We start from the raw sequence: 12,330 nt of genomic DNA, 5'->3' as shown, positions 1-12,330 counted from the left end.
TTGCATAAATCTAAATACATATAGTACCATAATTGAGATAAATATTATTAAATTACTTTGTGAACTCACGTGTAGAGTTTATACCAGAGTCCCTAATTGTGAAGTATTTCATTTAAACACACAATTTGAATGTAACCTCAGCCCAGCAAGAGTCTACTATCATAGCTATATCTTGGCTAGATTGAAAAACTCCTTGTTGTTTGTACTCTTGTAACTGTAAGTTAATCAATGCGAGTTATAAAAGGCATGTAGACAATAATGAATCTTACAGTCTAGAGGTTGCCATGAATTGAGGAGAAAGGCATGCATGTCAGTTGATTTTCAGAATTTGTATAACAAAGAATTATCAGTAAAAACTCCAGGAAATAAATCAAGCAATGGAGCAACTGCTGATTTGGTTTGATGGGTCATTGATTCAGGTGTCAGTGTAGACAAATGTACATATAGTAGCAGTCATTGTAGACAAACATACAAGTAGCAGCAGTCATTGTTGATGTATTGTGCTGACAGGCTGTTAATCTGTCTGTCTACTTTGGATGTGATGTAAACAACTCAAAGTAAGAATATTGTAAGGGGAGTGTACACCATTGTGAATTGATGGTGGTATTACGTTATAGCTTGGCTGGTGTGGGAAATTTTGCACCATAGTTATGCAAATGTCATCGTAACAATTGATTTATTATCAAAAGACATACACAGAGACTGATAATGTTAGACTGGGATGTTAAAGATAAACTAAAACTATTTCAGAATCATTACTAACATTAGTAACCATGACTGTAGCCATAGCAACAAGTTGAAGTAATTACTTCACTCGACTTGCACGGTCCCTTGGGAGATTCTCTCTCTCTCATAATCTTCAAATGGCTTGAATTTGTTTTTGTTACACTTTTTGTAATCATTTCAAATTTTGTGAAGAACAATGTAAACTTTTAAAAATTTGTCCCATTATTAGCAGTCTTCCATTGTAAGGGTTTAGTAGTTCACTCGACTGTCCACAATCATTCACTCAGGTTGCTATTTCACACAAATGAACACAATTGTGTATAGAAAAAATTGTATTCAAATGAAGAGTGAAAGAAGTCCACAGAGACTACATGTACTTCACCAATAAACAGGAACTGAAATAATTTCAGTTGGTCAGTTGTGCTACAGTTCCATGTTATACTATATTATAATATTTAATTGTGGATATTTTCATGTTTTATTTACAGGGACAGATGGTTTGGTTTGATGGGGGGATGGGATATCCCATCCCTGGTGAAATTATCCAGTCTTCTGGTAATTTTCTACAAGTGAGAAGTGCACTCGATGGGAGGGTAAGAGTTATTGACTAATTATGACTTGTTTTCAAACTTCAAATATTTGAAGAATTGTCATAAAAACGAATGAATTCAAGTGTCAACAATAATATTGTCTTTTAGGTGAAGTTTGTGTTTGGATTTCTTCTGCTCATATTCAATTTTACCTGTGTTCCGACCTCCACAGTCAATTGTCAAATCAAGCTTTATCCTGCTACAGGTACTAGATACTACATGTGACTTTGTCTACAACATAAAACTGTGGATATCTTACAAAAATAACAGTTTACTTGGAACTTGAAACATAGTCAAGTTGCCGAAACATAGGCATGAAAAAAGTAACTTGGTTGTTTAATCAAAGCACATTCTAAAAATAGAGACACAGAGTTTGTGATTGGTACTGAACTCCACCAATTTACTTGGGTATGCCTTTCACAAAATGTAAGTCATCAGAAATTGTTTGAAAACAAAGTGAAATGAATGAACATACCGGTACACTAAAGTGACCATGCATAGATTTATAGATAATAAAGACTTGACTAGCAGTACTGTCAATGCATAGACTTATAGATACCCTACATGACCAGCAGTACTGTCAATGCATAGACTTATAGATGTCCTACATGACCAGCAGTACTGTCAATGCATAGACTTATAGATACCCTACATGACCAGCAGTACTGTCAATGCATAGACTTATAGATGCCCTACTTGACTTATAGATGCCCTACATGACCAGCAGTACTGTCAATGCATAGACTTATAGATGTCCTACATGACCAGCAGTACTGTCAATGCATAGACTTATAGATACCCTACATGACCAGCAGTACTGTCAATGCATAGACTTATAGATGCCCTACTTGACTTATAGATGCCCTACATAACCAGCAGTAGTGTCAATGCATAGACTTATAGATGCCCTACTTGACTTATAGATGCCCTACATGACCAGCAGTACTGTCAATGCATAGACTTATAGATGCCCTACATAACCAGCAGTACTGTCAATGCATAGATAGGACAGTAAACTACATGACTGTATTAATCAAACTACTGATGTGGAATTAAATGTAATGTTGTAATTGATAGCAATTACTGGGGTAATATATTAATGGGAATTAAGTAATCTATCCTGTGTACATATAGTAATGGGGCAATTATTGTATAAATACTGTATTGTATTCCATTTTTCAACTGGAACGTACTTTGTTATGCATTAATATTTATTATTGGAAAATAGTAAAGGTCACCGGAACTGTGAGTTTTGTATTGTTGAAAGAGAACTGAATATTAAAACTTGATCCACTAATTATAATATGATCTAGGAAATGGCTTGATTTATTTCACAGTCTATTTTATATCTGTTATGCTTCAATTTTGTGCTCTATTTTGCATATACATCTCAATTTGGATTCATTAAAGTTCATATTTTTTGTAGATATATGGTTTTATGAGTACTCAAATTTTAACCAAAAAACATTATTTGATAAGCAGAGAGCTTTTGACTGCAAACTGTCTGTTTTGTTCACTCTATGATAGATGGCGCTGTTTATTATGATCACATCACAAAGTGACATACATGTAGGGCGTGTTGAGAAGAAGAACCTTTTGCAATCCATTAGCTAGTCTGTTCACAGCATTGTTCTGTGACTACGTCAACTGTCAGTATCGACGAGAGCTAGTGCAAGTCATGCACAGATCCAGCACTGTAGACAGTCTTAGCTCTACCTAACTGATCACAAATGTTTTTTATCCAAAACACATCCATGATCAACAAGAATGCTCCCATAATTCTTAGGCAGAAAGTACATTGTATCATTCGTCATCGCTGTTTAGGTTATTTGGGCCATTTTTAATAAAGATGACCACCTTAAAACCAAGTTTCTGCCAGTTGGACTGACTCTATTAAGGCATTGCTCCAACAGATTTTATAACCCTCTGTCTCTGATGTGTTGGGCTACTGCCAATATGTTATGTTTTATTTGTGTTTATGTTTGTCACTGACAGGTATACAAAATGAGAGATACTAAAAGTATACGTGTTCGCCATGATGCTGTACAAGATGGTATAGATGATATGATACAGTTAAGGTAAGGATAGATTTTTATCTCTAGTAGTAGACACCATTTACGAAAGAAACATTGACATTGTAGATTTGAAGAAACCACTCATAGAAAACAACAATCATTGTAACATGCTAAAATTTAGATGAAATATTAAGTCATCATTCTAAAGGTGACGATAATTTAGTATACATACTTTCCAGCCAATTCTTAGAGAAGCATCACCTGAACGTACCTCAGGGCTATTTTTTTTGCCATGAATGCCACAGAATGCATGTGAAATACCTTGAAGTTCATGATTTTCTAAATATTAGTCACCTTCAAAATTAAAAATCCCAAAGCAAGTCATCAATACTCATTTTCGTGAATATTGAAAAAAAATCATTTATTTTAAAAAGTATACATCACTACTATAGAATCACTCTAGTCCACACTTCCAGTCAAAAATCTGATTTCAAATAATGTCCCTGTTTGCCAAACTTTACATTATCTGTCCAGTAACCATAGTTACTTGAATATGGTGTATTGCCATGTTTATTCTGTGCACTGTCAGAACTACTAGACTGCAACTATTGCATTCATTTGTTTTGATACTTAATGACACTTGTTCATTGTTTTTACAGAGACCTGCATGAAGGTTCACTCTTAATCAATTTAAAACAAAGATATGACAAACGACAGATATACGTAAGTATGCAAAACAAAACTTGAAAGTATTAATTTCAAGTCTTTTCTAATTATATCATAAAAATAATGTTCATTATTTATTGTCTATTGTTTGTTATGTATACTAAGTATGTTACTTCACTTTTGATGTATATATTGATTTCTGTTATCATGTTTGCAGACATATACTGGCAGTATTTTAGTAGCTGTCAATCCGTATAAAATGTTTGATATCTATGGCATTGAGATGGTCAAGAAATATGAAGGTCAACTTATAGGACACTTACCACCGTAAGTCTGCTGTAAATTTTAACTCATCATAAACTCAAGTTGTCAGGTGTTTGACCTGCTACAAGTTAACCATAGAAAACAGTTACACAACATTTACTAGACATACACTATGATTGCCTGATAATAAGTCAGGGTGAGCACTTAGTTACCCTTGCTTGTAGAATACACCACAAAATTCACATGTAGTCCAGAAAAAACTTGTCCAATTACCACAAGACCAGTCAAGTAAGAGTCTATATGATTCTTATTGTCAGACTGAAAGTGTGGAAAAATATCTTTTAAAGTTGCACTAGCTGCAGCTGGAATGTTTTTTAAAACTGTTTTGTTATCAATACCGTATAATGACTTACTCATGATATTGTACACTCTGAATAGTATAGAATCACTTGTGAGTAAATGTATTTATGTAGCTATACCGTGTAGTGACTTACTCATAATATTGTACACCCTGAACAGTATAGAATCACTTGTGAGTAAATGTATTTATGTAGCTATACCGTATAGTGACTAACTCATAATATTGTACACCCTGAACGGTTAGTATAGAATCACTTGTGAATAAATGTATTGATGTAGGTGTAGACATAATATGGTAAAAATCCAATCAAATTGAATTTTCGATCCACATCCTAAAATCAGCAAACAACACATTCATGATTTCAACCTGTTACTTTACTTGTTATGGATAAAATCAACCCCAAATTAATGTGTACAATGTCCTTTGACAGGCATTTGTTCGCCATTGGAAGTGCAGCCTATGCAAGGATGTCAAAAAATAATGAAAACCAGGTTGTTGTTATCAGTGGAGAGAGTGGTGCTGGAAAGACAGAGAGTACCAAACTAATTATGCAGTACTTAGCTGCTGTCAACAAGTCATCCAATAATATCATTACAGAACAGGTGGGCAACCAATCACAGTTCAACAGAACAGGAGTAACCAATCACAGTTCAACAGATCAGTAGACAACCAATCATATTTTACTGGAACAGGTGCATGATGGATACTTCAAAAGACCATGTCATATACACAACCGATTGTGTCCCAACAAACGCAGTCAGTCACTCAGGTGTATGAATACAACAGTAGTATATCAGTGTATCTAATATCATGTGTATCTATAAAGCTGTCTATGAATGTTCTCAATATCTATAAAGCTGTTATTGTTTTCAATTTAGATACTGGAAGCTAACCCACTTCTGGAGTCATTTGGCAATGCCAAGACAGTGAGAAATGACAACTCAAGTCGTTTTGGAAAATATATTGAAGTCTTCTTTAGTGGGTAAGTGAGAAATACAAACCATTGACATAAAGTATCTGATTTTGATAAGTACACACACACACACACACACACACACACACACACACACACACACACACACACACACACACACACACACACACACACACACACACACACACACAGACAGACACACTGTCAGACACTCACACACACACAGACAGACACACTGTCAGACACTCACACACACACACACACACACACACACACACACACACACACACACACACACACACACACAACTAGAACTGTACATGGTTTTAATGATTCTGTACAGTAAGTGAAAGAAGTGGATTTCAAACCATTCCTTAAAGCCACAGTAACTTCATGAAACTCAAATATACTGCTAAAAACTCTTTGAAAATGAAAGATATGAAGTGATCCACTCTAAATGTCTGAAATTCCCACTACCTGTAAGCCGAATAATAATACAGTTATAGTAAGACATGCAAAGTCCCATGGACTACATTTAATTTCATAAATATCGTTTTTAGCTGACAAACATATTTCAGTAATGTATCTGTAATGTATATCCATTTACAAGTAAACACTTCATCAATCTGCCTAGTAACCTGCCATTTCAGGTTAATAACTTGTACAAATTTTTACAATTTCATCAACAGTGGTATTATAACTGGTGCTGTAACAACTGATTATTTGCTTGAAAAGTCCAGAATAGTGACACAGACACCCGATGAAAGAAACTACCACGTTTTCTATGAAATGTTAGCTGGTCTATCACCTGCAGAAAGGGCTAAATATGGACTTAACAATGCTGACAAATATACTTACCTCAACCAGGTACATGTATATCAAATCTTCTCTAGTCGTAATTTATCAATACTAATTATTTTGAAAGTGGATAATTTCAATGAAATTCCTAGTTGAAATTTTGATGCCTTTTTAAAAAAAAGAAAAAAGAATATAATCTTCCATATTTTCAGATTTTCATTTATAATAGCTTCAATAATACATCTCACTTCAAATTCAAAACATTTTTGAAGCAATACAAACTGCAATTCCAACCAGGAATGTCACTTACAATGAATGACCTGTGATAATTCCCATCAATCTACTCATTTACCAGAGAGACTATAATATTCTGTTTTCTGTCATTGTAATTGTCCATGGTTTGTACTCCTTGTTAATGTTGACTACCATACATGATTAGAGCTGACAATTCAGTATTCTTGTTTTGTACTTAGGGTGGCAGTAACAGGATTGCAAATATGATTAGAGCTGACAATTCAGTATTTTTGTTTTGTACTTAGGGTGGCAGTAACAGGATTGCAAATAAAAATGATTCAGAAGATTTTATACGTCTTGTATCGGCCATGGAAGTTTTAGGATTTCATCCACAGGAACAGGAAACTATATTTGGTATACTTGCATCAGTACTTCACTTAGGCAATGTACAGATGGTTTATCCAAAGGTATGTCCTCTTTTTTGAGTTCATTATTAAACTCCCAGTAGGTAATTATTATTATTATTTAAACTTTATTACAGACCCATGGTCCAGAGAAGAACAAAAACATACTACAAGACAGTTTAATTGTTACCTAACAGACAAATACAAACAGAAAATATTACAACAGGTATTATTTTAAAAGAAAAAAAAAATCAATGTAAAATCTTCAACCAGTGGGCCTGAAGCCCACAGAACCGTACATCACAAGTAATAACACGATTAATCAGAACATTTTGGCTGTCAAAAAGACGTAGCATAAACCTAAATGCCGCCTTTCTTCTCAAAACAGAGAGAGAATTAACTGAATTGGAGACAAACGTATTAGATGCACTGGCAGAACTTGGAAGTCCTATCAGTCTCCGGAACGCATTGTTGTGACAGACAATTATATTTTGCATACTACTTACATTGAAGTCACACCATACAGTTGTATACATATAGATCATAGAATATTGATGTGTTGTAGGTTTGTTTTGTTGGTAGCACCCTCATTCAGTTGCTGAATAGACTGACGTGATTTAGCATAGTGTAGGGTTGCGTAGTGCAGTATAGTGTAGAAGTTGAGCACTTGATGGCAGTATGATCAGTTGAGTTATAATGTTCAGTAATTCTTGGTACCTAGAATAGCATCTTACCTTATGGTAGACAGGCAACATAGAACAAGATTGGCTTACTCTCACAAATGCCTATAGTAATGTATGTTTAGTCATGGTTGACACCACAAAATCAAACGGTTGTTATTTTCATGATTTGCGTAAATGGTAACATACTATTTCATGTAATGATAATTTTATACCCTCATAACTATTTAATAGTGTTTTGTATAAAATACACCAACTTCGTACATTTTATTGACAGAGTGGTCATGATACCCTAGTTATTGAGAACCAATCAGAAATCAAATTGGCAGCAAAGTTTCTGCAACTTCCTCAAGAATCCCTGGAAAGAGCAGTAACATACAGACTAACAGTAAGTACATTTTATAGTCCCTAAATATTCAAGATAGTGGTCAATATATCTGTATGCTAAATCCTGTATCTGCTTCTATAATAGCTATGTTGGTAGTTGAGGTGTCTATAAACTATGTTTATGTATGTTGGGATAGTAGATAAATATCAGACATTGCTTTTACTTGTCAAGTATCCACAAATCTAGATGAGCAGCAAGAAGGTCACTAAAAGGACTGTTACATGATAATGGTACATTATATTATACCAGTATATTGATGGCACAAATCGAGAGATCTGATTGGTCTAGACATCGAACTGGCACGTCTAAAATGAGCGATAATGCACAGTTGGCACGCGTCCAAATTTTGATGTTGACTGTTTGTCTACGAACGCTGTAGTCCGTGCAGGGATGGGGGTGCAAATGAAACCAGAAAATGTTGCGTCTTATCTTGTTTCCGACATTTTCAATATACTGGTATAATATAATAGCGATAAACCACCCCTGGGAATGGTATACCACTCGGTTTTGACCAGTGAACTCAATATATGCACTCGCTATCGCTCGGGCGTATATTTCGTTTACTGGTCAAAACCTCTTGGTATACCATCCCCAGGGGATGGTTTATTGCTTAAGTACTACATGAATTCCTGCTTCTATAGCCATGGGTAGTGAGTCGTTACATAATCAAACCAATGACTAGACTACAGACTACATTAATAAGCAATAGTTGAACAATAATAAATTAAAAGTACATGGGGATTGTATATTGAGATTTTTGGCCTTATAGCTCAGATCACAATAGCCAACTGTTGTACAGAATGATTTACTATCATCTCTATTGTTATTTTTGTTCCCTAGGAAACCCGAGATGAACGGATTCTGACTCCACTTTCATATGAACAAGCATGTGATGCAAGGTATGTGTTGTGAATCATGTGATATTTGTCTTTTACAATTAAACAAATACACATACATGTACTAGTGACATTGACATTTGCAAATGTTTGTTTGATGCACATGACCAATGTTTTGATCACAGAGAGCATCATGTAAGGTTGATGAAGAGCAGCCAACTCTCTCTGAGAAAGCCTCCTGTTGTTCAAAACTGGGATTTTTGTCCTCATTTGATGCAGATTTGACACTTGTCGAGTTTAAAATGTCTCGAGAGTCACTGTAGAGAAACTTTTTCCATTTTGTGGTAAATAGAAATGTGAATACAGACATGATGTCATTTGATTTGTGATGAAATAGCAGAAGTTGACATTGAGGTGAAAAGATAGCCAGCATAAAATACTAAGTCCTCTTTCTTATCTAACTGTGGATAATTATTGTTTGATCTAAACAACAGAGATGCAATATCCAAGGCTTTATATGCCCGTTTGTTTGCCTGGCTGGTTGAAAGAGTCAACTCTATAGTATCGCAAGGACAGAGGATCACTTCCATTGCAATATTGGATATCTTTGGGTTTGAGGTAAGATTAATTGTGTTTGCCACGGTATTGGAGCTGCTCACCACCATATAGTATTAGTTAGCATGTTGATCACTACAAAATACCTTGATTCATGGTAGTCAAAGTAAGTGTAGAAAAGTGATTTTGGTAAATAGTCTTAAACTCAAAAAGGTACTCTTTTGATCATTTGATGGGAATATTCCTTAGGGTGTATAGTTTGAATGTTGTTCAGTAAACCATATAGAAGCCAACTTTGATCTGAAATGTTATTTTAGTCCAGATTTGCCATGAGTGCAATAGTCAGTTCACAGGTGTCCTGAGTTCATTGGAAGTCCACATATTTTTTACTTCCACTTTTGACAAAATTCAGTATTATTGTGAGTTGTGGTAGTCATTATTCCAATATTTAATGGTCAGTTAATTCTAAACTTTAATTGTATTATTTAATGTATTATCTACAGGTATTCCAGTGGAACACTTTTGAACAATTATGTATCAACTATGCTAATGAAACCCTACAGTACTATTTCAATAAACATATTTTTAAACTGGAACAGGTAAGCATTGCTATTTTGATCAGCTGTGTCTATAATTTATTGGCTACATGCCATTTTATAAATAGTCAACAATTCACCAGTTGTTATAACAAATCATCAGATGTTGACTAGTTTTATTTAACATTAACAACTATTAAAACAAGGTTATTATTTTATTTATTTATTGTTGGCCATTTTACATGTAGTCATAAACTTGTGTTTAGTTGGCCATTCCAGTCATAATCAACCCAGTGTGAATCTCACTGTATTCATGTGAAACTCATAGGAATAACATTAACCGAAAGTATGGAATCAAACTCCTGGCTATAGTAGTAGTATTTCTAAGGGGTTCACACAATAAGTGTATGCACTGGTTAGGCATGGCTGTTTTATGTATGGTCAAATATTGCTGCATTACCATTGATTTGGTTAAATCTTTCATCTGAAATAGCATGTTGAAAGTTGAATAGTGTACATAATACAATTTATTGTTTGTATTACATTACAGCAAGAGTATTCCCGTGAAAAGATCCAGTGGACTCACATTGGTTACACTGATAACCAACCATGTCTAGACCTGATAAGTAAACGTCCTATTGGAATAATCCAGTTACTGGATGATGAAAGTACATTTCCCAAGGCAAGTTACTCTTCATTTTTAACAGTGCAACATAACATGACTAAAATCTGACCGATCATGAGACTAAACTGTGTATTATACAGCCATGGGTAGAAGACTGATAGTGTCTGCTATTGTGGGATGTGGAGACTGTTATAGTTGTACCCACTGTCATGACTGTATTTGACAGTCTAGGAGAAGGTTCTGTTCATTTTGTGATTCATAGAATTTGTGATTTACATGTGTATTGATATTGAAATTCACAAATCAAAATTATTCAGAATTGGTCACAAGGTTTCCATTCGACTCAACATTGTATAGCCCCTACAAATAAGAAACTCTACTATTGAAGATACAAAAGTTGAAATACTCAATTTGATGTTACAACAGTCATAATTATACTACGAATTATGAAATATTGGTTCTTGAGCTGATTATTATTTTTCAATCTTTTTATCATGCAGGCATCAGACCAATCCTTCCTTGACAAGATAAACCAACAGCACATGAAGAATCCCTACTACATCAAACCCAAAATGCCAGCCCCACAGTTTGGAATACGCCACTATGCTGGAGCAGTCATGTATCAAGTGGCTAAATTCCTGGACAAGAATCGAGATTTACTCAGATCTGATGTTGTTGATATGTTGATAGAAAGCAAATCACTGGTTAGTACTTTAGTAGTTTTCCAACAATCAATGTTCACGGACTCGGCGTTAATGACAACTAATGAAATTTCTAATCACAAAATCAAAACTTTTTAAAGGCATGTCAGAATCTCAAATTTTCACCAACAACTTGTCAGAAGTTTACTACAAAGAGGTGTCATATTTAGAAATTACTTTTTAAAACCGGCACAGTCAATATTAATTGTTTTTGGTGGTTACTCTTGTCTCATATTGAAATTTCCTTATGTTATTCCAACTACTATAGACTATGTTGAATGCCTAGCAAATGGTAGAGCTGTAACTAAGAATTTGTTTATGATACAAAAGTGATATTGTTGTATAATTTTTAGGTGTTCAATTAGTCAGAAAAACACACCTCATTTTCTAGTTTTTATGACATAAACTGTCTGTGTATTTTTACAGATGGTAACTCAAATGTTCAAGAGTCATCGTGAAATAGAGATGGCAAGAACATATAGTAGAGCTACAGCTGGTTCTAGTAATACATTGAAGAGAATGAAAGCATCTACAGTGGCTGCCAAGTTTCAAGATTCTCTTCATGAACTGATGGAAGCCATGTCACAGTAAGTCTAAGCCAACCATTGAATTTTGTGCCTGTTTTACTTCTCACTCTGATAAGAGCTGATGCTGTACAAATACAATCGTTGGTGGCACTCATGAAGCATAGATTATTGGAGCGCCACCAACGACTATTACTTTAAATTCTTATGAGCTGGGGGGGGGGGGGGCAAGTATTTTCATTGTTTAGCATTATTTTGCTTGTACATCACTAAAAAATTCACTTGCTTGGACGTACACTTAGATGACTCTATCCCAATTACCATTGTGTATGTTCAGGTCCATGTTTGATTATGGCATGGAATACTATCATCTGTACTTAGTATATGGCTATATGTGTCACTCAAGTCCAGCTGGTTTTTGCCCTTAGACTACACAAATATACATACCATAAAACAATCCACAACAACTTGAACTTTTGAAGGGAATAAGTTA

At 34.6% G+C, this 12,330-nt stretch overlaps 1 protein-coding gene across 1 annotated transcript in view; it reads left to right on the top strand.

Moving 5' to 3' along the window:
* LOC144435074 (unconventional myosin-XV-like) overlaps window positions 1-12,330 on the top strand; it is a 57,004-nt gene that overhangs the window by 4,073 nt on the left and 40,601 nt on the right. Inside the window, exons 2-16 of the mRNA XM_078123621.1 lie at window positions 1,215-1,319; window positions 3,312-3,394; window positions 3,991-4,054; window positions 4,215-4,324; window positions 5,053-5,224; window positions 5,501-5,604; window positions 6,246-6,423; window positions 6,894-7,055; window positions 7,950-8,060; window positions 8,901-8,959; window positions 9,391-9,514; window positions 9,955-10,050; window positions 10,538-10,669; window positions 11,113-11,316; window positions 11,740-11,900. Of these exons, the coding sequence (XP_077979747.1) occupies window positions 1,215-1,319; window positions 3,312-3,394; window positions 3,991-4,054; window positions 4,215-4,324; window positions 5,053-5,224; window positions 5,501-5,604; window positions 6,246-6,423; window positions 6,894-7,055; window positions 7,950-8,060; window positions 8,901-8,959; window positions 9,391-9,514; window positions 9,955-10,050; window positions 10,538-10,669; window positions 11,113-11,316; window positions 11,740-11,900 (1,865 nt within the window). The remainder of the gene's footprint in view (window positions 1-1,214; window positions 1,320-3,311; window positions 3,395-3,990; window positions 4,055-4,214; window positions 4,325-5,052; window positions 5,225-5,500; window positions 5,605-6,245; window positions 6,424-6,893; window positions 7,056-7,949; window positions 8,061-8,900; window positions 8,960-9,390; window positions 9,515-9,954; window positions 10,051-10,537; window positions 10,670-11,112; window positions 11,317-11,739; window positions 11,901-12,330) is intronic.

The sequence above is a fragment of the Glandiceps talaboti genome, chromosome 5 (assembly GCF_964340395.1).
Source record: "Glandiceps talaboti chromosome 5, keGlaTala1.1, whole genome shotgun sequence".
NCBI classification, from domain to species: domain Eukaryota; kingdom Metazoa; phylum Hemichordata; class Enteropneusta; family Spengelidae; genus Glandiceps; species Glandiceps talaboti.
The sequence above is the reverse complement of the archived record's forward strand: the minus strand, read 5'-3'. Positions and strand labels throughout refer to the sequence as shown.